Source organism: Rhinatrema bivittatum, chromosome 3, assembly GCF_901001135.1.
Source record: "Rhinatrema bivittatum chromosome 3, aRhiBiv1.1, whole genome shotgun sequence".
In the NCBI taxonomy this organism is placed as follows: domain Eukaryota; kingdom Metazoa; phylum Chordata; class Amphibia; order Gymnophiona; family Rhinatrematidae; genus Rhinatrema; species Rhinatrema bivittatum.
In genome coordinates, this window is record NC_042617.1 from 70,778,708 (window position 1) to 70,804,462 (window position 25,755).

The 25,755-nt window shown below is 41.1% G+C and overlaps 1 protein-coding gene across 3 annotated transcripts in view; it reads right to left on the reverse strand.

Annotated features, from left to right (window-relative positions):
* Positions 1-25,755, reverse strand: part of SRBD1 (S1 RNA binding domain 1) — a 593,419-nt gene that overhangs the window by 439,713 nt on the left and 127,951 nt on the right. For all 3 annotated transcript variants that reach the window (XM_029593347.1, XM_029593346.1, XM_029593348.1), the window contains one exon: positions 5,350-5,485. In XM_029593347.1, coding sequence (XP_029449207.1) covers positions 5,350-5,485 — 136 coding nt within the window. The remainder of the gene's footprint in view (positions 1-5,349; positions 5,486-25,755) is intronic.

Below are 25,755 nucleotides of genomic sequence, written 5' to 3' on the forward strand. Positions count from 1 at the left end.
GCTCGGACCAGGCAGGGGAAAACAGTTGACTGCGCCTGAATAAAAGCTTGAAGGCTCTGAAAGAATTCCACCCAAAAAAAGGCCGCCGAGTCCATACCTAACCCAGGAAGAACTGGGGTAGGTGTCGCTGAACTGCTCTCTCCCGAGACAGACACAGCCCTGGGATTACTCAGATCCATGGTGCTATCTGATATGGTCATGGCTGACCTATCTTCCGAATGGGAGGGACCAGGCTTGGAAAGGTCAGACTGTGTAGCCCTAATATGGCAAGCAGCATAAAGAGAGTGTCGCTTGTACTTCTTTGCTGCCAGAGCCATAGTTAACTGTAACTTGTGCTTTCAGTTGCGCTTCAACTCGAGTACGCACAGATCCACCCCAATGCACGTAAGTATAAGCTCCCTTAAGCGCAAACATATGCGTCCGGTTGTGTGCAAGCATATGCGTACATTCACACGTGCGGTTATGCGCACAGGTATGTGCACATTACGTGCGCAGCAGGGCTGACCCGCACCGCGTGTACTGATGGTCTATAGGGGAAAATGGTGCTGCACAAAACTGTGCGAACGAGTGCCCACCGAGCTTGATGCAGGGCCTAGCCCATCGAGGGGCCACTCAACCCCCTTCCCTTACCCAACGGGATCAAGAACATTGTCAGTACGGCACACCAAGCAGGAGACCAGAGGAAATACTTACTGAATCTCTTCCACATCTCTGAATCAGAGTCCTTCTTTTACTTACCTGTACTCAGCACTTACTGGCCGAGTACAGAGATAGCCGCCGGATGCGGGGGGAAGAGGGCTTTGGCCACCATGGCCACATTCAGCTTCCAGCATCCCGCTGTCTTTCAGCTGCTTCAGCAGCAAGTCTACACTAGAAAACTGGTTACCGGACCAAGGCACACATCTGAGGGATCATGGAAATCACCTCAGGAATTCTCAACTGGGGGAGGGAACTTTAGGTATCACCGCAGGAGAGCAGGGCTCAATCTTTCTCCAATTTAAAGGTACATTTTCCCTTCTTCTGAGTACTGCAATCCCACTAAACCACCAATGCTGGTGTAGGGCAAGCACGTCCACATCTGCTAGGAGATGGAGAGATACTGAATGGCTGAGGTCACTGCAGGGGTATATTGTCATTTACTAATTATCTTCAACTGTTACTTGTAAGGGCCCTGCCAAAAAGTTATTTGTTTGATGTAAACCGATACGATGTGTGAACGGCTATCGGTATAGAAGAGACGTTAAATAAAAATAAATAAATATATCTAGGGTGACGTCCGCTTTGAAACCTGTCTCCATGTGCTAGCAAGGGAACAGATAACCCATTGGTCCTGAGTCCATCTGGCTACACGCTAGGAAAATTCACATTTGTGGATGATATCCAATTACATACAGTACTTGGATCACCTAGCAGACAGGTTATAGATAATATTCATTATCATCTGTCTGCTATTCAAAACTGGATAACCTTAAACAAGCTAAAACTCAATCTAGACAAGGTAGAGATTCTCCTTGTGGGCTTTAGTAGCCTCCAACTGGATTCTTTTCACGTCTTGGGTTGGTTGTCAGTGATCACATAAGAACATGCCATACTGGGTCAGACCAAGGGTCCATCAAACCCAGCATCCTATTTCCAACAGTGGCCAATCCAGGCCATAAGAACCTGGCAAGTACCCAAAAACTAAGTCTATTCCATGTTCCTGTTGCTAGTAATAGCAGTGGCTATTTTCTAAATCAACTTAATTAATAGCAGGTAATGGACTTCTCCTCCAAGAGCTTATCCATTCCTTTTTTAAACACAGCTATACTAACTTCATTAACCACATCCTCTGGCAACAAATTCCAGAGTTTGTGCGTTGAGTGAAAAATAACTTTTTCCCAATTAGTTTTAAATGTCCCACATGCTAACTTCATGGAGTGTCCCCTAGTCTTTCTATTATCTGAAAGAGTAAATAACCGATTCACATCTACCCATTCTAGACCTCGCATGATTTTAAACACCTCTATCATATCACCCCTCAGCCATCTCTTCTCCAAGCTGAAAAGTCCTAACCTCTTTAGTCTTTCCTCATAGGGGAGCTGTTCCATTCTCCTCATTATTTTGGTCACCCTTCTCTGTACCTTCTCCACCTAAAGGAGAGGTTAGTAACCTTGTTGTTATCAAAGATTCCCAACTGATCCTGAACTCCCAGATTCCATAGTGGTAAAAATTGCTCATGGATAGTTTTGCATGGTGTGCCAAGTAAAGCCTTATGTTAATAAGCAGCACCTGTTTATCTATGCCACTGTGATATCTCATTTGGACTACTGCAATGCACTCTATATTGTTCAGCCAGTCAAACTACATTGCTATGTGGAAGCTCAGAATACAGCAGCATGCCTGTTATCTGGTTGTGCCTTTCGGAAGCACATTTCTCCTGTTATGTTTGTTATGGTTTGTGTTGCTTTTTAATTAACTTGAATACTTGATCAACCTGAGCAGAATCTATATACTCATTTTACTGTGATTTTAATTTTATTTCTTTTGCTTTGAATATTTGTGTTTTTTCATTATGTCAAGGATATGTAGACAATGGATTCTTGTTCAATTTTAAATATATCTATGCTGTTTATTATTTATATTTTGATTATATAGGATTTTATTTTGTATTAGAGGACTACTGTATCCAAATGTATTGTTGTACCTCACACCTAACACATCCCATGAGTAGGCAATTAATAAACTGCCAAATAAATACTGTAAACTATTCTTCACAGTTGTACTACTGAACTAAGTAGTCCCACTACACTCTATTCAAAATTCAGCTACAAGATTTAGCCTTCTCCTATGTTGTTACGACCATGTCAACCTCTCCGCTCATCCTCTGTTGTTACGAACATGTCACCTCTACTACACCCCTTTTCATCCACTTCCGCATAAGATTCCACCCTATTACATTCAGATACACTATTTGTTTCCCTATCGTCAGAGCTCTATCAGGGTCATTCATTAATCTAACAGGGTCATTCATTAAAGTGCATCATGGCGTTAAGAAGTGATAACACCATAATGCACGCGATATTCATCGCAGCATGTGGCACAAATGCAAATTTGGAAATTTTATTTAAAGAGGCAGGATAGGGAGGGGTTAGGGCAGGATTAATGAAAATGAGGGTCATTATCAAACCATGCAATAGCGTAACGCACACCATCGCATACTTTTAATACCGGAAATAACTACACCTTTTTTGCAGGCATTAAGCTGAGCGATATGCCCAAAACAGAATTTGCGATAAATATTGCAAATTCCGTTTCAGGCATTTTTGGGCAGGGGAGAGAGAGAGCCTCTGGGGTGGCATCTATAGTAGTCAACTATTTATACTGCTATAGGAGGGCCAGCTAGTAACTCGAGGTGAGGTTTTGGTGGTGGTGTAGGATTTTGGAGCCAGTTTTACATGCAGAGTGAGACATACAAACAGCACAGTACACTTCAGTGAAGATTTGATGTCATTTGGAGTAAGGAAATTTCTACAACATTCTCTCACCCTAGCTTGATGGACTCTCTACCAGGGTCCTATCAAGCTAGGGTGAGAGAACACTGAAGTAATCTCAACTTAGTCTGACTTTCCTCACTCCAAATGACGTCAAAATCTTCACCGAGGTCTACTTGCTGTTCGTACATCTCACTCCGCATGTAAAACTGGCCCCAAAACCCTACACCACCACCAAAACCTCACCTCAAGTTACTAGCTGGCACTCCTATAGTGATATAGTTGACTACTATGAAGGCCTTATAAAGAGGATCTCTCTCACACAAGTATCACTGGGTGTGAAAACTTTAATGCACATCGCCATAAACTACCTATGCGAAGTGCTAACATAGCGGTGCAATAGTTTTAAAATTATCATGGCCACACCCTTTTTCTTAACCCAGGCATTATCCATGCAAAAATTTTAGCATTTTAATGAATCTAGGCCTCAGTTTGTACTTGAGGCAATGGAGGGTTACAAGGAGCAGCAGCAGGATTTGAAACGTGGCTTCCCTGGTTTGCAACCAGCTGCTTTAACCACAAGGCTACTCTCTTCCACTTCTCTTATTTATTTACAAATGCATTCAGCTCTGCAGTTCATCTCTCCTTCCCCTCCTGACTCCATGTTTTCCATCTTGCTGCACCATATGCTTAGAACAGACTTCCAGAATTGCTGTGTCAAGCTCCCTCTCTGGCCATATTCGAATCCCATCTAAAAATTCACATTTTTGTAGATTTTAAATCTTAAACCCTGGCTTTCTCTGATCATAGCCTTGTTGATTTTAACCAAGTTTTATCTAATAAATGTCCTTAAGTCTCTTATTGTCTTGCCCATGTATCTTGACTAGACTGTACGCTCCATGGAGTTAGGACTGTCATGTGTATCCGTACAGCAATTCACACATCTAGTAGCACTAGAGAAATGGTAAGCAGCAGTACTAGTCATAGGTTGCATTTTTACCCACAGTAAGGCTGAGACTGCTGGTGTCAAACAAAAGATGCCAAAATATGAATAAAATTTCTAACTATTTCAATTCACTCCAGAGAAAAAGCAAGAGTTATGTTTCAGTGATTTATTTAAGGTTTCATCTCTCTTGTGGACATGATAAAGGAAACTAAGATAGAATTCAAAACCACCTTATGATGAATGTGAAGCATTACTATATCATAGTGCTCTCTTAACTCTAACAGCTGAAGTGACTGGAGTGGAAAAAAAAAACTTACTACTCTTCCCAGTCAGATACTTGAGCTCATAAGAATAAAGTGGATGTTTTCATCAGCAAAGGGAACAATCATATTGTGGGACTTCTGCTCACAAGTACTAAATTTAAGTATTATGCGGAAGTCCCACAGTGCTTATTGCACAATTTTAGATTACATGATTTTTAATGTGGAATATTTTCCCTTCAAAAAGTTGTAGAAAATTAAAATTTTGGAGATAAGATGCCCTAAAATTGTATAAGCAAACCAATCTTTGAGCTTCTAACACTATTTTATCCCACATTTACCTAAAACTGTAATCTTCCCTAATTTCTGGTCTCAGAAGGCCTGCAATCTGATGAAATAGCTTGCAGAATGAAGAAAATGGCAACAAAGACAATTTTTAAAAACAAGAAAATTGCACAAAAGCGCAAAGGTTGAAGAATATAGTTGTTTTGTAGGTAACATTTTTACTAGTTCCTCCCAAAAATAAATATAATATTCTGTAAAGATAAAACCTGGAGGTCCTGGTCATGAAAAAACTTTGCTATGGCAAGCAATGTATCACAAACAATAAACTGTCACTTAACAAGTTTTTTTTATTTATTTATTTTAAGTGATCCTCAGTCTCTGCATTTACCTGATGATGCTGAATTCTATTAATATTGCAATTAAAGTTGTGGTATAGATGGAATTTGTCAACATCTTTCACATTTCCTTCTTTAGAAGTCACTTTGGCCAAACTTGACTGGATAGAAATATAATTCTGCTTACACCTGAAGAATAAAATAAAAAAATCAAAAGCTATTAATACTTTAACATAATTAAACAGTCCCCTTATAATAGCATAGGTAAGACAGTAATATGCAAGACAACTAAAATATTCAGGCAGCAGCTCCACAGGCCAAGATGTTAGCACTGCACCACTGGAGACTCAGATTTGAGATTACAGTTTGGTGGCAAGGCTGAGTTGCACTGTAGAAGAAGGAGACGGGGAAAGTGCCTTCTACTACAATGTGTAGCCCCTGATGGAAGAAAAGCAAGATGAATAGGTCTAATTTCAGAGAACTCTCCTGGTTCTGCTCTCAGCCAGAGAAGGAACGGAAGTCATACTGAGTCAGCTGTCAGAGAGAAGATTGCAAAAGCAAATATTCAGCTTATTTAAACAAACTAAAAGAAACAATGTAATAAAATTTGACTTGAATGTTTTTCAAATATTAGTTTTGCCCTTAATGTGTAAATCATTTTGCTAACTGCAATATATTCGGTAAAACCTAACTAAAACATAGCAGGTTTGTTTTATCTCTCTTTTTTTTTTTTTTACAATGAAGTTTTATTTAAGAGAACATCATTTACCACTGAAGGAAAAGAACTGTATGACATCTCTGAGAAGAAAATAAAAGAAAAAGGAAAACAAAAGTTAAATTAATTACACTTGCTGTTCTCATTATTGTGTGTGGAGAAGGAGTTTTAAAAAAAATGTAGAACTTTCCAAGTTTCATCCCCTGTTATTCTATTTTTCCCCAAAAGTGACATTTTTAATCCCACATATCGCAACAGTTAAAAGGCAGAGAAGTACATACACTTCATTCTAAAATGCAGAAAACACAAACAGATAATGTCAGCTGATAAGTACCACGTGGTCAATACAGCCTTCCCATCTGTACCTGTTTACTATGCTGCAAGAGGTCTTAATTGGTCTGTGGTCATCTCCCTTTCTCCTGCCAATAAAGCCCCTTTGTATTCCATGTATGCTTGAATACTGCCACTGTTTGGCACCTACCACCTCCACTGAAAGTCTGTTCCAGCTGTCCACCATGCTGAGTGAAAAAATACATATTCTTGCATTCCTTTTCAGCCTTCCTCCCTTAAGCTTAATATGACAACCCTTTCCTTCCTGAGTTTTTCTATCTATGCTAAATGGTTCCTTCTGGTGCATTATTGAAGCCTGTGAGATTTTTATCACCTCTATCCTTTCTTTCTTCTACAGAGTGCATCCCTCCATCTCGCTAGGTGTGGCTTTTAGTGCAGGCCATGCACGGTCTGATGCAATGCTCCTGATTTTTGAAACGCTACATGTACAAAAATGTTTTGTGCAACTTTTTATAAGCCAAGTTGAAATTTGTGTGCTATAAAACCAGTATAATACAAATAATACTGGGATTTCTTGTGTGCACTACGTTTTGCCATGTGCACAGGGTTCATAACCTGTCTGTGTGCATACACGCACACAGCTTACAGGCAAAAGTGGTCTGATGGAGCTCCTTTTAACTGCCTCAACCTGATCAATATCCTTTAGTAGATATGGTGTCCAGAACTGAACACAGTACTCAAGGCAGGGAAGAGCAGTAGAGAGGTAATTTTACTTCCATCATTTTACAATCACTATTGTTTATCATTTCTAAAACACTACTAAACATATGCAGTGCTGTATAGATATGCTCCTTTCTCCACAAAACTTAGACAAATATACTGTATATAACAAACAATCTATGGAAAGTGTATTTATTGCAGAGAAGTGGTTAGGATTTAAAAACAGCCTCAACAAAGATGAAAGCTTTGAGACTTGATTTAAATATGGCGAGAGAGGGAGTTATGATTCAAGAAATCTATTCCAGGAATATTACTGGTACTTCTTTCTATTAAGGTAAACATACTATTAGCTTTCCCAGCTGCCCTGCCACACTGACTGAATACTTTCAGATTCTAATCAATCAGACACTCTGGGGTAATGACTCTCCCACTACAGTGGTATGGTGGCAATAGTAAGTGATGGGGTTTCTGTTGGTAAGGTGTGAGTCACTGTAAGATGTTACCCAAAGTGAAAACTGGTAGAGAAAAAATGCTCTTCTTCCAGCTGGGTCTTCTCAAAGGAAACAAGGGACTGAACCCACTCAGGCAGTCTCCCAGGCATAGAGAAGGAAGAGAGTCTTGAAAGCAATAATCAGATGGATTACAATTGCTTTAATGACTGTAGGTGCTCAGTTTTATTTGTAACACCCTAAAAATAATTGCAGGATTAAAAACACATTTGCATTAACAATGTCAACATCAACATCTAATATCTGCTTGCATAGGTACCAATATAAACCTAAGAAAAGAACTGGTTCCTGCAACCAGTTCGAGTACTCATCAGATAAGTATTTGTTACTGAAAAACTTTACTTTCTCTAAAAGTACTTGTTGGACTATTAAACCTTTTTTTTTTTTTTTTTTTTTTAATTATTTCTTTATTGGTATTTTCATAAATAACATGAACAACATATCCAAGAACTAAACCATGGAACAGTCCATTTCCTTTTAGAAAATGGATAGAGATATAGACACAAGAACATCCCCCATCCCCCCATTTATCTCCAGTGTCTCTCTGCTTCCAACTAATTCGAGTCAACCATGTCCTGTTTCTCCAGTTGTTGTAGGATGGGATGATTCCACATATTCGAGATTCATACACTTATTAAAAAGGTCTCTCCTGGAACTCGGGAGTTCCGCCCAGTAACTAATCCAAGTGGAGGCACACATCTGCTGAGCCTTTGGTGACCTAGTTTTAGCCAACATATGTTCATATAAGAATAGGGTATGTAGATGGGCCTTCCAGTGTTCTGTCATTGGCCGTTCGGATGAAATCCATTGTGTTGTTATCATTTGAAGTGATATTGTCAAAGCTTTTTCCAGGAAGATTTGATCCGGTTCTATGCGAGTCTCCAAGTTAGGTCCAAAAATCCAAAATAGACAAAGCTTAGGGTCCCTGGGTATCTGCTTGTGCAAAATCCTAAGTCCACCAGAACTTCTTCCCAGTATTGCCTTAAAAAGTTACATTCCCATACACTGTGGAAGGAAGTTCCTCATTCAGTGTGGCATTTTAAACAAAGAACCGAATCACACAATTTGGCTGCAAACATCCATACTCGTGGCATATACATACAATGGAGCATTTTAAACCCAACTTCTTTCAAAGCTAGATTTTCCTAAACGACTGCGCACCATTTAATAACTTGGGAGATCTCTGCACAAGTTAGTGTGATACCTGCCTGTTTTATCCACTTATTCTGTATGGTAAGTATTACGCTATCATTTGGAATGTTTTTCAGCACCACAGAGAATCTAGAACATGAGTTGGGCTTACTTCCCCTGGGTTTAAATAACTCCCGAATACTATTATATTTAGGGAAATCTTGGTCATATACCAATACTGATTGAGCATAATGTCTAGCTTGCAGATTAGGCATAAAAGTCTTTTGACGGTATCCCATACATCATTTGAAGATCAGAAAATCTTTTTACAATATTAGAGCCCTCCTCAAGTAAATGGTGTATGCAGCTTAGCCCCATGAGGGTCCACCTGGAAAAGACTGGCGAATCCAGGCCCGCTGTAAATTGGGGACTACGCCCCCAAGGATAGGACCAGGGTTAGGAGTCTCCTAATATGCAATTTCCCCTTACATAGGGATATCCCCTTACATAGGGATATCCAAACATAGCCTGCTCATAAACTCCCTGAGTTTATGAGCAGGCTATGTTTAAACTGGTGTGGAATTTGACCTCTTGGGATTTGTATCATGTTTTCTGGTTTGTACGGATGCATTCATTCCAGGGTAAATTGAAGGGGGGTACAGTAATGCGTGCCATTAACCCAATCATAAATATGTCTAAGAACACATGCAAGGTTATATTCTCGCCAGTTTGGACATGAGAGCCCCCCTGTGTATACGTTCCATCATCAGTGATGAGAGGTAATCTGGCTTTATGTTTGCCCCACATCAAGGTGTGGATCGATCTGTTTATATTTGTAAGATCATAGTTTGTCGACCAAATTATGTTCTGCAGCAGATCGCAAAGCCATCAGGGTAGCTCCATCATTTTGAGTAGAAATATTCTACCAGGGAGGAACTTGAGGGAGAACTCTCTGCAAAGAGAGATTTTGGCTAAAAGACTGTGTCTGGGGCTCCAGCCCTCTTGCAATCGCTGGAACCAGGAATAACACAGGAACAACTGAAGCCACATCCCCTGTGATGACATCAAACGGGGAGGGACTGATTCAGGTATAAGTCTGGGGAAGGAGCGTACCTGAACCGGAGGAGCCTGAGGGAGAACTCTCTGCAAAGAGAGACTTTGGCTAAAAGACTGTGTCTGGGGCTCCAGCCCTCTTGCAATAGCTGGAACCAGGAAGAACACCGGAACAGCTGAAGCCACATCCCCTGTGACATCACCTAACGGGGAGGGACTGCTTCAGGTATAAATCTGGGGAAGGAGTGGCGCGCAGCCAAAGGGGCATGCTCCTTATCAAAAATTTTTCCTTTTTATATATTGCTATCTTATCTATATGGGAAGGAAAACAAAGGTTAAAACTTGGACTTCTTCACCGTCGTTACCGTTTGTGAGGGGACCTATGGACTCTCATGTTGCAAGAGGGGTAAGTAACCCTGTTAAGAGGGCCTAACTCTGAAATATCTTTTTCATCTGGATCCACAGACAGTCCAGGGCCACAACAGCAACTCTTAACTTTGATGAAAGACCCAAACCCCATAGCCCAGATTTCATCAATGGGATTAAGGGTATTAGTTAATTCTGAAGTTGTACAACCTGTAGTGAGGGAAACTATAGCAGGTGGTAGGGATTATGAAAGCTCTGGACCTCAAGAGTTGGTCACAGAGACTATTGACCCCCAAAATATAACGCTGGGAGATGTTTGGAGAGTTTTGGTTGGTTTACAGAAGACTATGTCTAGTTCAATTGTTCAAAATAATAAAACAACTGTTGAGATAAAAAATGTGAAGTACATAATACTCGAATGAATCAATTAGAAGCGCAAGGAAAAACAGTGGTAGCGCAATCAAATGTACTACAGGAGGTTAATAATTCCATCATAAAAGATGGATTAGTGATTCATAGGCAGATAGAGAATCTGGAAAATTTTAATTGTAATAGAAACTTGAGATTTTTAAATTTTCCTGAAACCAGATTGCTATCACCTATTGAACTACTAAAAAAAAATACTTAGTAGAGATTTTGGCTATTTCAACAATTGATGAGACTAGTATTTCTAAGATTTATTATATCCCAAGAACTAGGTTAAGGATTCAAGAAGGTGAGGAGGGTATGGACCTTGTTCAACAGTCTCCAAATCTGACTTCATTCTTGGAATCATCTTTGGATGATATTCCACAGAGGGCAACTCTTAGTTACATTTTGTAGAGAAAGGGACAAAAATCAGATCCTACAAAAGTATTTCCTAAATACAGATTATATTTTTTGCGATCAAAGGATCCAAATAGTCCCTCGGGTAACACAATTAAGGAGACGACAATTTTTGGCTCTGAAGCCAAGAGTGTTGTCTCTTGGGGCAACATTCTATTTAAAGTTTCCCTGTAAATGTTCTATTGTTTTTCAAAAGAATAAATTTATATTTCAAGAACCCTCTCACCTAGAATCCTTCCTAGTGGATAAAGAGCAAGGTTGAGGTAAATTGTCTGCAAAATAAAGTAGTTTTTTTCTCCTTATTTCTGTAATGAGTATAATTACAGATTACTTGATTTATTGCTTACATAAGAACATAAGAAAATGCCATACTGGGTCAGACCAAGGGTCCATCAAGCCCAGCAACCTGTTTCCAACAGTGGCCAATCCAGGCCATAAGAACCTGGGAAGTACCCAAAAACTAAGTCTATTCCATGTTACCATTGCTAATGTCAGTGGCTATTCTCTAAGTGAACTTAATAGCAGGTAATGGACTTCTCCTCCAAGAACTTATCCAATCCTTTTTTAAACACAGCTATACTAACTGCACTGACCACATCCTCTGGTAACAAATTCCAGAGTTTAATTGTGCGTTGAGTAAAAAAGAACTTTCTCCGATTAGTTTTAAATGTGCCCCATGCTAACTTCATGGAGTGCTCCCTAGTCTTTCTACTATCCGAAAGAGTAAATAACCGATTCACATCTACCCATTCTAGACCTCTCATTATTTTAAACACCTCTATCATATCCCCCCTCAGTTGTCTCTTCTCCAAGCTGAAAAGTCCTAACCTCTTTAGTCTTTCCTCATAGGGAAGTTGTTCCATTCCCCTTATCATTTTGGTAGCCCTTCTCTGTACCTTCTCCATCGCAATTATAGCTTTTTTGAGATGCGGCGACCAGTATTGTACACAGTATTCAAGATGCGGTCTCACCATGGAGCGATACAGAGGCATTATGACATTTTCCGTTTTATTCACCATTGCCTTTCTAATAATTCCCAACATTCTGTTTGCTTTTTTGACTGCCGCAGCACACTGAACCGACGATTTCAATGTGTTATCCACTATGACACCTAGATCTCGTTCTTGGGTTGTAGCACCTAATATGGAACCCAACATTGTGTAATTATAGCATGGGTTATTTTTCCCTATATGCATCACCTTGCATTTATCCACATTAAATTTCATCTGCCATTTGGATGCCCAATTTTCCAGTCTCACAAGGTCTTCCTGCAATTTATCACAATCTGCTTGTGATTTAACTACTCTGAACAATTTTGGGTCATCTGCAAATTTGATTATCTCACTCGTCGTATTTCTTTCCAGATCATTTATAAATATATTGAAAAGTAAGGGTCCCAATACAGATCCCTGAGGCACTCCACTTTCCACTCCCTTCCACTGAGAAAATTGTCCATTTAATCCTACTCTCTGTTTTCTGTCTTTTAGCCAGTTTGCAATCCATGAAAGGACATCGCCACCTATCCCATGACTTTTTACTTTTCCTAGAAGCCTCTCATGAGGAACTCTCTCAAACGCCTTCTGAAAATCCAAGTATACTATATCTACCGGTTCACCTTTATCCACATGTTTATTAACTCCTTCAAAAAAGTGAAGCAGATTTGTGAGGCAAGACTTGCCCTGGGTAAAGCCATGCTGACTTTGTTACATTAAACCATGTCTTTCTATATGTTCTATGATTTTGATGTTTAGAACACTTTCCACTATTTTTCCTGGCACTGAAGTCAGGCTAACCGGTCTGTAGTTTCCCGAATCACCCCTGGAGCCCTTTTTAAATATTGGGGTTACATTTGCTATCCTCCAGTCTTCAGGTACAATGGATGATTTTAATGATAAGTTACAAATTTTTACTAATAGGTCTGAAATTTCATTTTTTAGTTCCTTCAGAACTCTGGGGTGTATACCATCCGGTCCAGGTGATTTACTACTCTTCAGTTTGTCAATCAGGCCTACCACATCTTCTAGGTTCACCATGATTTGATTCAGTCCATCTGAATCTTTACCCATGAAAACCTTCTCCATTACGGGTACCTCCCCAACATCCTCTTCAGTAAACACCGAAGCAAAGAAATCATTTAATCTTTCCGCGATGGCCTTATCTTCTCTACGTGCCCCTTTAACCCCTCGATCATCTAACGGTCCAACTGACTCCCTCACAGGCTTTCTGCTTCGGATATATTTTAAAAAGTTTTTACTGTGAGTTTTTGCCTCTACAGCCAACTTCTTTTCAAATTCTCTCTTAGCCTGTCTTATCAACGTTTTACATTTAACTTACCATTGTTTATGCTTTATCCTATTTTCTTCTGTTGGATCCTTCTTCCAATTTTTGAATGAAGATCTTTTGGCTAAAATAGCTTCTTTCACCTCCCCTTTTAACCATGCCGGTAATCGTTTTGCCTTCTTTCCACCTTTCTTAATGTGTGGAATACATCTGGACTGTGCTTCTAGAATGGTATTTTTTAACAATGACAACGCCTCTTGGACATTTTTTACTTTTGTAGCTGCTCCTTTCAGTTTTTTTTCGAACAATTTTTCTCATTTTATCAAAGTTTCCCTTTTGAAAGTTTAGCACGAGACCTGTGGATTTGCACACTGTTCCTCTTCCAGTCATTAAATCAAATTTGATCATATTATGATCACTATTGCCAAGCGGCCCCACCACCGTTACCTCTCTCACCAAGTCCTGTGCTCCACTAAGAATTAGATCTAAAATTGCTCCCTCTCTCGTCGGCTCCTGAACCACTTGCTCCATCCAGGAACGTTATCTCTCTAGTGTGACTCGATGATACATTTACCCAGTCAATATTGGGGTAATTGAAGTCTCCCATTATTACTGCACTACCAATTTGGTTAGCTTCCCTAATTTCTCTTAACATTTCACTGTCCGTCTCACCATCTTGACCAGGTGGACGGTAGTATACCCCTATCACTGTAGTCTTCCCTGACACACAAGGGATTTCTACCCATAAAGATTCAATTTTGTATTTAGTCTCATGCAGGATGTTTATCCTGTTGGACTCTATGCCATCCCGGACATAAAGCGCCACACCTCCTCCCGAGTGCTCCTCTCTGTCATCCTCCCATAATATGGACTAATGGTTTTTTGTTAGTAGTTCATATAAATGGTGTTATGAATGTTTGTCATTCTTCTTTTTTGTAACAAAACTATTTTCCTGATTTTTCGCAAATGTAAATTTGTTTAAAACTTCAATGAAATATAAATAAAAAAAAAAAAGAAATATTCTACCGGTTAATGATAGTGGTAAAGATGCCCAAGACTGTAATTTATGCTCCATATTTTTAAGTAAATAGTCTACGATAGCTCTGTATAGGGTAGATATGTCTCTGGGGATACGTACCCCTAAATAGCGCATTTCCTTTCCTACCCATCTTTATGGAAAACTTCCCTTCCAATCTCTTTGTAAAGAGGGGCCCAACGCTAATGCTTCCGACTTCTCAGTATTAATCTTCAATCCTGCAAATGTTCCAAACTGGGTTTGATGGAGTAGGACTTTATGCAAAGATTGAGGGTCTAAAAGGAATACAAGCACATCATCAGCAAACGCTGATACTTTGAAGCACTGTCTCCCCCACGTGAACCCGTGAATTGATGCATCCTCCTCTAATTAAGAAGTAAGGGATCTATAGAGAGTATATACAATAGTGGGGAAAGAGGGCAGCCTTGTCTAGTCCCACAGAACAATGAAAAGTCCTCTGATACCTGACCATTCGCCAGTATTGCTGATTTTGGGATATGGTATAGCATGGAAATATTCTGGAGTATTTCACCATGGAAGTTATACTGTCCTAGGACCAAAAATAAATACTGCCAGGATACTCTATCGAATGCCTTTTCGGAATCAAAGGCCATTACCATAGCCTCCACCCCATTTCGTTGGCATTCCTCCACTGAGATAATCAATTTGGTCATGTTAGAATTGATAGCCTTCCCTTTAACAAAATCGACTTGATTGCCTGAATTGATGGTAGGAAACCCCTTACCCAGACGGTCTGCCAAAATTTTTGTGAACAATTTTGCCTCAATATTGAGAAGCGATATAGGTCTATAGGCTGCTGGGGATAAGTCCTTACAAGGTTTCTCGAGGTCAGTAATGAAAGCCCTGGTTACTGTTTCTGGAAACCGGCACTTTCGTTGTGCCTCCTGAAAGAACTGGAGAAGATCCTCTGAGGCATGGCATGCCATCTGGCCCTGGCTCTTTATTTTGCTTGCTACTCTTAATGACGGAGAGTAGCTCGGTGAGCGTAAGCAGTGAGTTTAGCCTTTCCAATTGTTCCTCTGAGATAGTGGGAATGTGAAGACCCTTGAAGAATTCTTCTTCCTGCTTCGCCCCCCTATTTTCCATATAAAGGGATTGGTAGAATTTCCTAAACTCGGCACAGATATCCTTACTGTTTGTAATGGGCTTGCCCTGGGCATCCTTCAGTTTATCTATATACGTTTTCCCTCTTTGCATCTTAACCATGTTTGCCAGCAATCGCCCTGCCTTATTTCCAGAGCAGAATAGCCGGTGTGCTCCCTTCTGCAAAGACTGCTGGGCCCATGTGTGCAAAACCAAGTTTAAAGTCTGCAACAGTTCCCTGTATGTCCTTTGATTCTGGCTAAAATTACATTGGGCTAGATGTATTTTTGCTTGGTCTAGCTGTGTTTCCAACTCAATAATGTTCTTATGCATGGCCTTGGACTTGGCGATCAAATAGGAAGTAATTTCCCCCCTCATGACTACTTTACTTGTTTCCCAGTACAGCTGTGGGTCTTCTTTATATTTGTAGTTATGACTTTCAAATTCTTGCCACCTATCTTGGATGTAACACTATAAAATGTTTGTCCTCTGCAAGATGGACCGGGAATTTCCATAATTTGGCCGAGGGTACATCCGTCTCTGACTTAACATCCACCCAAATTAGCGCATGGTCTGAAATTTGGATAGTCCCAATTTCTGCACGCTGTACCCTGGGAAATAAACTATCTGCCACCAGAATATAATCTATCCGAGACATAGTTGCATGTGCCCGTGAGACATGCATGTAATCATGTTCAGTAGGATGGAGGCGATGCCAAATATCAACCAGATGAAATTCCCTACATAAGAACACTATACCATGATCTTGAGGGTTGCCTGTCAGAGCTATTGACTGTGATTTGTCAACACTTGGCTCATGTACACAATTAAAGTCCCCTAGTAGTATGAGAGGCCTACTCAAAACCGGTAGTATCATACTAACTAGCATTTGGAAGAAATAGTGCGTGTATGCATTGGGGACATACCCTGAACATAGAGTAACCTCCCAGCCCTGTAGGCTACCAATAATGATGAGGATCCGCCCCTCAGAGTCTGAGAGTTGTTTCAGAACAAAACGGAGTCTCTTATGAATGAGAATTGCATAACTCCCCTTTCTTCCTACGGCTGGGTTGTAAAAACATTGTCCCACCCAACTTCTTTTGAGTTTCTTACTTTCCCCTTCTGATAAATGTGTTTCTTGCAGCCCAACAACATCAGGGTGTTGCCGTTGTAAAGCACTTAGAATCTTTTGTCACTTGATTGGCGACCCCAGTCCCCCTACATTCCAGGAACTGTATCGTAAATGACCTATTTTACTGGTGTCATACACATATTAAACTTTAGGTTCTCATTTTCACGGTAGCTGAGAAGCCCCCCCAGCCTGGACTCGCAGCCGCTGACATCCCCAATCTTCCAGTTGGCAAATATTAGCAAGTAGGACTATGGCTACATCGAAAGCACTATAATAGAGAGAAACACCCTTTATCTTTCCCCTGTTTCCTTCAACCACCCTCCCTTCCCATCCCTCCTGATATCCCCAATCTGACATACCACCCCCAAAATATCCCTACGTTCCCAACTCTTCAAATTTCCCCTAGAAACGGGGAAGAGATCAGTATTAGATGTGTTCAGGAGCTGCCCCCCCCACATTTGATAATCTAGTTGACCCTTGAAAACAGTAAACGTATCATAACATTATTATATATGTAAACCTGCATGCCTCAGATGATACCTGGCAATAAACATTATAGGTTATGTTAATTATTCAATACAACTCAGACACTGTTAATACAGTGACTATAGCAGGCTTGGAAACCGCCTGCACTCGTCGGGCTCCAACTTGTCCCGGTAGCCAAAACCAACTAGCCGTAGATTGACCAGTGCAGCTTTCATCTTTGTGCCTCTAGACTAGCGATCCAGTCTGCAACTTTGTCAGGTGCATCAAAAGTGAATACCTTTCCTTCCTTCCCGATTTTTTTTTTTAATTCTTTATCAGTTTTTAAGATACAATGCGAAAAATAAAGTTTACATCATTATATCAGCAAACTTAGATTGCACAAAAACAGTTATAAAGAAACAGAAGTGTCTGAGACAAAATATAGAACAAATCTATTGAACATTTACAATAATAGGAGAAGTGTAGCAGCTATTATTCAATTATTCACCTGGTTGGTTAGGTGTTACTGGCGACTTCTTTATACTCTCTAAATAATTTCTCATATGTTCAGGTTCATAATAGATATACCTTTTCCCTTGATGTTGCATTAGGCATTTACACAGATATCCAATATTAACTTGTGCCCCAATCTTTCTAGCTTCTTGGCTTAATCCAACAAAAAGTTTTCTACGAATTTGTGTATCCTTTACAATATCAGGATATACCAGCAGTTTTTGACCGAGAAACACTTTGTTTCGATTTTTCAAGAAGGTTCTTAGAACCAAATCTCTTTCTGATTGAAAGTTAAAAGAGACTAATAAAGTACCTCTTTGTTCAATTTGTTCTTCTGAAGGGGTCTCCAAATAAGCTGTCAAATCTAAATCAAGATTAATATTAGGGTAATCTTTCTTTCCTTCACTTCCATTTCTTACCAAAGGAATAAAATAGATTTTTGAAATTTGTGGCAATTTATCGGAAGGTATTAATAAAACATCCTTTAGATATTTCTTAAATTGTTCTTTAGGAGAAATTAATTTAACATTAGGAAAATTAAGAATTCTCAAATTCAAATATCGCATTTTATTCTCCATATTTTCTAACCTCCTTCTTAGTCCCATCTCTGATTGAATCATTGTTTGTTCCTTCTGAACAGATGTTATCTTATTTGTGATCTCAACAATTTGCTCTGCATTTTTATTTACCCTAGGTTCAATCGAAGATAACATTTCTTGAGAATTATTCATTGAAGTGGCTAATAAAGATATTGATTTTTCCATTGTTGTTATTGCTTGCCAAATTGTTTCTAATGTAATCACATTAGGTTTATCTATTTTAGGTATAATTAAACCAGCACTTACCATCCCTACTCGGCAGGTCTCGGAAATCACTTGAATTTCCCCTGCCAAGTCACCTCCCGCCTCCATTAACTTTCCTGCAATTTCCACAGTGACTCCCTCTGCCTCCAGAGTCCCTTTGGTACCTTCCCCCGGGACCTGGAGCAGTCCCTGTGGATTTCCAAGAAAAGGGGGTGGGGGGATAACCGGTGCACTTGGGGACAAAGATGTTTGATTGTCCAAGAGGGATAGGTTTTGTTTCCTACCCAAACCCTCAGCGGACTGTACTCCCGGTGTAGAAGCTGCAGAGTAAAGAAACCTTGTATTCTCGTTTGGGTAGGGGAATTTGGGGCAGAGGCAGCGGACTCAAGCCTCAATCGCCCCTTCCGCTTAGTATGATGCATAACTAAATAATTGACAATAAATAAAAAGGTTTCCTACCAAATTCTCCTTCCTATAATTCCCCAGAGTCTTCTGGTGAGGAGAAAGACATTCAATCATAAGCAAGTAATTTAAAGAGAAAGAATAATAAAATCACTTAAAAAGTCCAAATCAAAGTCCAAAACAAAGTCGAAACTAAGTCGCGAGCCGTCGGTGCTAGGTCCAGCGAGACCTTACCCCCGGAGCACCGAGCAGTTCTTCTCACCTCCTTTTTGCTAGTTTCACAAAGAATTCTTTCTCCCAAGTAAGTCTTGTTGCAGCTCCAGCTATAAGGTTCCCGCTGGGCTGACGTCACACGGGAGGGCGAGGCTTCAGGGACGCCGTCAGGGCTAGGTACAGCGAGACTTTACCCCCGGAGCACCGAGCAGTTCTTCTCACCTCCTTTTTGCTAGTTTCACAAAGAATTCTTTCTCCCAAGTAAGTCTTGTTGCAGCTCCAGCTATAAGGTTCCCGCTGGGCTAACGTCACACGGGAGGGCGGGGCTTCAGGGACGCTGTCAGGGCTAGGTCCAGCGAGACTTTACCCCCGGAGCACCGAGCAGTTCTTCTCACCTTCTTTTTGCTAGTTTCACAAAGAATTCTCTCCCCCCCTCCAGATTTTTAATGTTGCTGGGAACTGAAGGGCAAATCTAATATTTTTATTGAACAGTTCATTGCATGCAGGAGAGAACTGCTTTCTTTTGGCTGCCATGGATGCAGAGAAATTCTGAAAAATCACAATTTTGTGATTCTGATACTTAAAGTCCTTGGACTTATGAAACGCAGATAAGATCACAGAGCGCTGGGCCCAATCTAGGAATCGGGTGATCACCAGCCTGGGCCTATGATCCGCATCTCTCCTTGGACCCAGTCTGTGCGCCCTCTCTATTGTTAGTTTCCCTTGCAGCTCTGGGAGATGTAATTCTCTTGGTAGCCATTCCTCCAGGGTAGATTTTATTTCAGCCTCAGGGATGGCCTCCGGCAGACCGAGGAACTTGAGATTATTATGGCGGGTGCAATTCTCGAGGTCTTCCATTTTACTCTCTGCCGCCTGCAGAGATTTCTCTATCTCTGTGAGCCACCCGTTTAACGCCACGTGGTCTTCTTCTATGGCTGATATCCTCCCCTCAGCGATATCGATATGCCTACCGATATCACCTAAGGATTCCTTAAGTGCTGCAAAGTTGTCAATATTGGTGAATTTAGGCTCCAAGCCCGCTACAACCACCTCAGTCAAGCGTGCCACCGCCGCTTCATCCAGCCCTGCACCGTCTGGGCCTCCTCGGCCATCGGCAATTTTGAACTCTGTTTCGGCACTTTTAGGTTTCTCTTTTCTCACCAATTTAGACATCATGTTTCTCTATTTCGGACACTGGGGTGTGTTCCAAGCCTAATCAGCCTGCGGTATTGAGCAATTTTTATCCGAATAGCTGTTTAGCACCGGTATTTAGGCTTAAGTGCAGGGCAGCTCCCGGAGTTCCGCAAGACACATCTCTCTCGGATCACCGCATCACGTGACCTCTGGATTACTAAGCCTTTAAAGAATTTGGTCTGTGTCCCCACCTTTTGTTTTCCAAGTACTGTATAATTGTTGTTAATGCTCTGTTAAGAAAGCTGGGAGTTAGCAATCTGTTGATGATCTGATGCCTGATGGGAGGAGCAATCAGATAGGAGTTAGCACTCTGTTGGTATTTGAGGTAGTTGTGGGTGGATCCTTGGGCTGGTGGCAGATGACCATGCCCACGGGGGAAGATCCCGAGAGGGACCACCGGTCAGGCTGAGTGTATGGAGACAGACACACACTAGTTCTTTTATTAGACAGTTTACTGACCACCAGAGATGGCAGCAGTGAGATAAGCCCAGCTGGGCTGTAGTTCCTCAGACTGGAACAGCGATCCCTGGAGACTGAGCTGAGGAGAGACAGATATAGTGAGTAGGCAGAGTATGCAGATGGTAACATTCACACAATGTCCCAATGAAGCCAGGAGCTAGCAAGTACAGGCCCTGGAGGAGCGAGTACCTGGTTCCGGGAAAGCTCAGAGAGAACGATGGTAACTCACTGATGTAGTTGATATAGTTGGTGGTGAAGACTTCCTGGCAGAAGAACAAGTCTGGGAACGAGGACACTCGAGGAGCGAATACCGGTTCCAGACTGTCACCTGAAAAACAAAGGAGAGAGAGCGAGGCCCCCGAGGAGCGGGTACCTCTGGTAAGTCCGAAGGCAGAGTAGCTTAGGTAGCAAAACCCTTTGCTAACTCAATCTGTTAGCAATTACTGAGACCTTAAATATCCATCGCGGGTGATGTCATCTTCGGGGAACACCCCCAAGGTTCGCGCCATTGCCAGTACTTCAATAGGGGCCTCTCCACGCGCGCGCCCCTAGGCTTCCAGGAAACATGGCGGTTGCGGCGTCGAGTCGGTCCGGGAACGCCCAAGGACAAGTGGCAGAAGAACGCCACGGCAGTCAATTTTCCCGCGGTCGGAGAGGGAGGTGCCAGAGAGGTAAGGAGGGCGGAGAGGGCGTCGGGCACTGATGGACACAATAGTAATACAGCTGTTTTTTAGGTAAATGGTATTAAACTTCGTTCTCCTGTTTGTCTATTTCTTTTGACTTTTTTCCTCATGAACGGACAGCATTAACCTGGTGCAGCAGGAAAGGATCCTGTAGCAATGACCTGCTCTCCAGGTGGTGCATTGTCCTTATGCACCAAGGATGCGTCTCCAAGGCCTACTGCCCAGGAGGGAAGGGTTAGGTCAGCCGTCATAGTTGGTGATTCGATTATTAGGAATGTAGACAGCCGGGTGGGCTGGTGGGTGAGAGGATCGCCTGGTAACATGCCTACCTGGTGCGAAGGTGGTGGACCTCACACATCATCTAGATAGGATTTTAGGCAGTGCTGGGGAGGAGCCGGCTGTCGTGGTACATGTGGGCACCAACGACATAGGAAAATGTGGGAGGAAGGTTCTGAAAGCGAAATTTAGGCTCTTAGGTAGAAAGCTTAAATCCAGAACCTCCAGGGTAGCATTCTCTGAAATGCTTCCTGTTCCACGCGTAGGTCCCCAAAGGAAGGCAGAGCTCCAGAGTCTCAATGCGTGGATGAGACGATGGTGCAAGGAAGAGGGATTCAGTTTTGTAAGGAACTGGGGAACCTTCTGGGGAAGGGGGGAGTCTCTTCCGAAGGGATGGGCTCAACCAGGGTGGAACCAGACTGCTAGCACTAACCTTTAAAAAGGAGATAGAGCAAATTTTAAACTAGAACAAAGGGGAAAGCCGACAGTCGCTCAGCAGCGCATGAGGGAAGTATCTTCAAAGGATACTAATGACTCATTAGAATTAGGGCATCAGACAGTGAGGTTCCAATAATAAGAAAAGTAGTCCAAGTGCCTGTAAATAAAAACTCACCTGAGCTAAAAAATTCTAACTTATCCCTATCAATTAAAAAGCAGAATGAAAATACAAACAAAAAACAAACTTTGAAATGTTTGTATGCTAATACCAGAAGTCTAAGAAGTAAGATGGGAGAATTAGTATGTTTAGCAATGAATGATGACACAGACTTAATTGGCATCTCAGAGACATGGTGGAAGGAAGATGACCAATGGGACAGTGCTATAATTATATCGCAATGACAGAGAGGAGCACCTGGGAGGCAGTGTAGCGCTTTATGTCGGGGATGTTATAGAGTCTAACAGGATGAACATCCTGCATGAGACTAAATGCACAATCAAATCTTTATGGATAGAAATTCCTTGTGTGTTGTATACTACTGTCCACCTGACCAAGATGGTGAGACAGACAGTGAAATGCTAAGAGAAATTAGGGAAGCTAACCAAATTGGTAGTGCGGTAATAATGGGATTTGAATTACCTCAATATTGACTGGTTAAATGTATCATTGGGACATGCTAGAGAGATAAAATTCCTGGATGGAATAAATGACAGTTTTATGGAACAATTGGTTCAGGAACAGATGAGAGAGGGAGCAATTTTAGATAATTCACTCTTTATTAAACAACACGACTCCATCTGGCTATGTACAACTTTACGGGTATATAAGCCAACAAGAGATCTTAGATCTTCCTCAAAAAACCTATTAGAGATATCATCCATTAGAATGTCTAGTGACATTTAAAGCAGCCAAAGAGCCTTCCCAGTGGCAAGTCCTATTTTGTGGAACTCTTTGCCTAATTCCTTAAAGCAAATAGCATGTAGGATTGACATTAAGAAAGCACTAAACACATTTTTTCAAAGAAGCCTTAGGAAACTGTGATTACACACAGTAGTTAGCACTCTTTAAGATATGGCATCTCTCATCTAGGTATCAAGTTTATATGCTTTTCTATTAGGTCTCTACTTTCTAATTTCAAACTTTTCTAGTTTTAAATTAATAATTATTTATAGTTGTGTTACTTTTGACATAGTATTTAAAGTTTTTTTATTTTTATTAATCATGTAGCAGATTGTATTTTTTTCCCCAATCTATGCTTTTATTTTCTTCGTTACTTTAGTCAGTCAGTACTTGGATTATGATTCAGACAAATTATGATCTTTTATTTTGATTTTATTTTTGTTTTTATAATATTGCAAACCGTTTTGGTCATTTTTTATATTGGTAAGACTGTATATAAATTTTTAAATAAATAGATCTAATTCTCAGTGGAGCATAGGATTTGGTGAGAGAGGTAACAGTGGTAGGGCCGCTTGGCAATAGTGAGCATAAAATGATCAAATTTGAATTAATGACTGGAAGGGGGACAGTAAGCAAATCCACAGCTCTCGTGCTAAACTTTCAAAAGGGAAACTTTGATAAAATGAGAAAAATAATTAGAAAGAAACTGAAAGGAGCAGCTACAAAGGTAAAAAATGTGCAAGAGAAGTGGTCACTGTTAAAAAATGCCATCCTAGAAACACAGTCCAGATGTATTCCACACATTAAGAAAGGTGGAAGGAAGGCAAAATGATTACCGGCATGGTTAAAAGGGGAGGTGAAAGAAGGTATTTTAGCCAAAAGATCTTCATTCAAAAATTGGAAGAAGGATCCAACAGAAGAAAATAGGATAATGCAAAAGCGTTGGCAAGTTAAGTGTAAGACATTGATAAGACAGGGTAAGAGAGAATTTGAAAAGAAGTTGGCTGTAGAGGCAAAAACTCACAGTAAAAACTTTTTTAAATAAATCCGAAGCAGAAAGAACTGTGAGGGAGTCAGTTGGACCGTTAGATGATTGAGGGGTTAAAGGGGCACTTAGAAAAGATAAGGCCATTGTGGAAAGATTAAACAATTTCTTTGTTTCAGTGTTTACTGAAGAGGATGTTGGGGAGATACCTGTACCGGCGAAGGTTTTCATGGGTAATGATTCAGATGGACCGAACCAAATCACAGTGAACCTAGAAGATGTGGTAGGCCTGACTGACAAACTGAAGAGTAATAAATCACCTGGACTAGATGGTATACAACCCAGGGTTCTGAAGGAACTAAAAAATGATATTTCAGATCTATTAGTTAAAATTAAAATGATAACAGAAAAGGGCCTAAGGAGAGTCTCCGAGGAGGGTGGGCAGACACTCCCAGCACACAAGAGAAAGCAATTGCAGATATGCTAATCCAAGGAAAGAAGAAGGAGTATAGAGAGAAGCTTCAGGAGAAAGAGAGCAGGTTTTTTCCTACTGAGGTACTGAGACAAAAATAGGACCACAGACTGAGTGTAAAGCAAACTGAGTTTGCTTTAGAATTTAACTTTTTTGAACTGAGCTAAAAGATTGTCTTGAGTTGAGCTGAAAGTTATTTTGGATTGCACCTTTTGAAAGCTTGCTGTTGGTTCAAATTGCAGTTACTGGAAACTTGTACATTTTTTGAAAGTCTGTCCTTGATTCAGAGCGCAGCAAATGGAAGCTGGAGCACCTTGTGAAAGTTTATTTTGATTTAAAGAAAGGTGAGAATCAACTGGGCAGGTTGCTTATAGCTACTGAAAGGTTCCAACCAAGAGTGTTATTTAGGGGCTGGCAGGAAAGAAGAGTTTCTGATATGCAGCTTTAGTCAGCCTCTGAACTCTGGTCCTAAACTTCAGGACGACTCCAAAGGACAGTAATCAATTAGCAAAAGTAAAGTCATAGAAAGAGGTTGAGATTGCAATGGCCATCACCATGTGGGGGAGCCCCCAAGCAGCACAGAAGCAGAGCTATAAACACTATGGCCCCATCTTGAACTAGCCTAACATTACTTATCTCTACAGTGCATGAATCCATCCAGGAGCTGTAGTTTTCAGGCCTCTCCGTCAGCACACTGTCACCACCTCTGAAGGATGCTGGATCTAATGCAGAACTCATCACAAAGCCATTGTACATAGCCAAGGATAATCTAAAGTTCTTCTGTGCAGGGTCATAGATAAGAGCTTGGAAGGACATAGGGAGAAATGCAAAGGTGCTGCCAAGGAAGACTACCTGGGATTTTTTTTTTTATATATCAGGTTACAGCAATTTACAGCCTCACAAACCTAATTTAGCTTTAAAACACTCTCTGAGAAGCTTCAATTGTGTAGAAGTGGAAAGCTATTTTTGTAGGCTGTTCCCTCCATCACTTAACTATCAGAGAGGGCAGGAGAGAAGAGCTCCAACATAAATATGAGATTGCCTACTGAAATAATTCAGTAGAGAACTGGAGGTGCGCAGGTTCTGCTGTGTGAGGGAAATATGTAGCTCCCATGGAACATCCCTATTCAAATATTGGAGGGAAGAGGAAGGTAAAGAACCTGGCTTGATTTATTTATTTTTGGCATGAAGCAGTGATAAAATGTCAGTGAATCCAGCCAAAACAGAAGTGCCAACTAGGCCCTTTTTTACTGCACTACCTTGTTGCCTTCCACCATAGGGGCCAGGGCTCAATGCATGCCACCTCACAAGCCACGCAGAATATACCAGCTGACACACTGAGCCACCGCAACTCACCTGCAGGACCATGCTTCCCTCTTTTTGCAGCCTAACCGGGAAGCAACTGCATGGAGTGAGAATGGAGAGTGATCACCTCAGACTCCCTGACCAAGTGAGGTGAAAGAGGCAATTAAAGCCAAAAGGGCATCATTCAA